The sequence below is a fragment of the Montipora foliosa genome, chromosome 7 (assembly GCF_036669935.1).
Source record: "Montipora foliosa isolate CH-2021 chromosome 7, ASM3666993v2, whole genome shotgun sequence".
NCBI lineage: Eukaryota > Metazoa > Cnidaria > Anthozoa > Scleractinia > Acroporidae > Montipora > Montipora foliosa.
Window position 1 is genome coordinate 27,416,980 of NC_090875.1, and position 2,500 is coordinate 27,419,479.

General features: G+C 41.2%; 1 protein-coding gene across 1 annotated transcript in view; it reads left to right on the top strand.

Annotated features, from left to right (window-relative positions):
* The first annotated feature begins 748 nt into the window (after nt 1-748).
* The window catches only part of LOC138011648 (uncharacterized), a 64,659-nt gene continuing 62,907 nt past the window's right edge, over nt 749-2,500 (top strand). Inside the window, exons 1-2 of the mRNA XM_068858760.1 lie at nt 749-842; nt 2,239-2,500. The exon at nt 2,239-2,500 is cut by the window's right edge and continues 71 nt beyond it. Of these exons, the coding sequence (XP_068714861.1) occupies nt 821-842; nt 2,239-2,500 (284 nt within the window). The 5' untranslated portion in view covers nt 749-820. The remainder of the gene's footprint in view (nt 843-2,238) is intronic.

Here is a 2,500-nt window from a genome sequence, read left to right on the forward strand (position 1 = left end):
GTTCTTGTCTCAGTATTTAAAAAATCTTTTTACAGTGACTATTTCCTGTGCACAATAAGTTATTGGGTTGTTTGAAGCAAAACTATAGCGATACTCACAGTTATGTCACCTATTGTCATTAAAGTCAATTGTCTAGTGGTTGTCGAAACAAAGCTCCATTTGTTCTGTGTTTGGCACTGTTTATAAACAGTGAATATCGCTATTAACATTGATAATCTCGCAAATTTTACGCGTATTCTTATGGTTTTAGCGAGTGAGGTGAATTCGCACTGTAATAGAGACATTTTCAGTTTTCCGGTTTGCTAACTGAGTGTTTTGTTCTCATGCTCGAGCCTTGTTATGACGGTTATGAAATATTTGCTTTGTGCTGAGGAATTCAGGATAACATCCTGCCGGGGAACAAGGTGGACTCACGGAATTCTCCAGGGGTAATGAAGGAGGACTTCCCCTGGAAATAAATGAATACATAAGGTGCGGTTACACGGGGCACTTTTATCGTGGTAAATTGCCTTTTTACCACGGGAAACTGTATTTAGTAGTGTGACCGACGCTTCCCGAGGTAAATTTCCCGTGTTAAATATCCATGGATACGTCAAAAAGATCAGTGGAAGCGCCCATGACATTTAACGTGGGAAGTTGGAAGGGTGTTTTGATGCCCGAGGTACAAGAGCCAATCGCTATGCTGATAAAGTTGTGATTAAATTTCCCGCCAATAAATTGCGTGAGATTTCGTTTTACCTCGGTAATCTTCGTAACGCGTGACCCCTAGTTAACGCGGTAGACTAAAACTCAAGTGTGAGGCACCGCGGGATAATTTACCATGGGAAATGGCATTTACCATGGTGAGTGTAACCGCACCTATAGAAACAATGGTCGGGGTATTTTCAGTTTATAAGCACCAAAATTAAGTTGTCATCTAAAACAGGTTCAAAAACTGCTTTTTCCATACTAAACACGAACAATTGACAACATGCATCAAAACTGACATCGAATTTAATGAGTCCAATATCTTTGCGTAGGTTTTCGGGAAAGAGCTGGCGTGGAAAGGAGATATGAGAGAAAGCGAACTGCGATAAACGAATACGACCAGTGATGCAGAGACTAGCGGCTGACACTAACAAAAATTTGAAAGATTTACCTCTTCACCCAAAATCTGCCTTTGCACGTCAATCCTTTTACACGAAGAAAAGCTATTTTTATTTATGATCAGATAGTTGAAACTGACCCTCTTTCTTCGAAATGTCATTTCAAGGGTATCGAATGCATGAATGTCGAATGTCTTTGCTGTCTTTGCGAGCATGCGAGCACTGTGTTTTATTTCGCGAGCATGAGCAATAACCAAATTTGTCTTGCGAGCAGCGAGCAATTTAGAAAAAATTAACTGGCGAGCAGCGAGCACTTGGAGCTACTCGCTCTCAATTCAACCAATCTACCACGTCCGATGCCAAATTACGTCATGTTTTCACCTTTTTAATTCTCTCAACGTTAATTTGTTCTTTCGAAAATCATCTGCAAGATTTTAGCTCATAAATATTCGTAAAGACTGCGTAAACAATTCGCCTCTCCACAGAGGATTATGTGACCTCGTGAGAACTTGAGGCAATGAAGCAACCGGAATTCCTGAAACTTCTTGGTCGAAAGGGGTTCAGTACGATGTAGTAAAACGCTATTTCTGTAGCAAAATATCGGCGAAGAACGATTGACGAACTTTCGAGCAATCGAACAAATTTCAAGGAGCATTCGAGAATGCGTGGCCATTTCCAAACTTTTCGAGCACCAGCCAGGAAGCACTCGTCTAAAATTTGCGAGCAAATCTAGCAATGGCCAAATTTTGCGAGCACTTGAAAATTTGAAAGGACCACTCGGTACCCCTTATTTCCCTATATCTATCCCCCTCTTGAACCGTATACCGAACGCCGAATGGTTAGCTAAAGTGATTAGCAGTACTTACCGATTTTATTACGTATAGGTATTCAGTCTACTCAGCGCTCAACGTGCTATAAACTTCACCGGCTGTCCCCTCCCCGGTCAACCGGAAATTAAGGGACCGAGAATAGAGCACTTCGGGGAAAAAGAGGAAACTTTTTCCTGACTTGTCTCATTGCGGAATTATCGCATCACTTGAGACATTTGAAGAATGGGTCGACAAAACGAAAGCAAATAGAAATTTAAAATGTCAACTGTTTGGGGTTTGGGTCATCCATCACATGATTCCATATCAAATTTCTTCTCTTACAGAATTTAAACATGCTCTTATTATTTCCCATCGCGGATCGCCAGAATTGTGTTGGAACATGGCTCTACTCACAGGGCTTAGTCTTATGTGGTTTTTTTTCGCTGAGAGTCGAAGCGATTATGTCTTGGCCAAGATAACAAGACAGGACTACATCGATAGGTTTACGAATGATGTCTCGCATTGTGGAAATTGTAGCAAGTATAACGCGAGTGAAAATTCACCAGGCATTTGTACGTGCAACAGATTGCCATGTGAAACGCAACG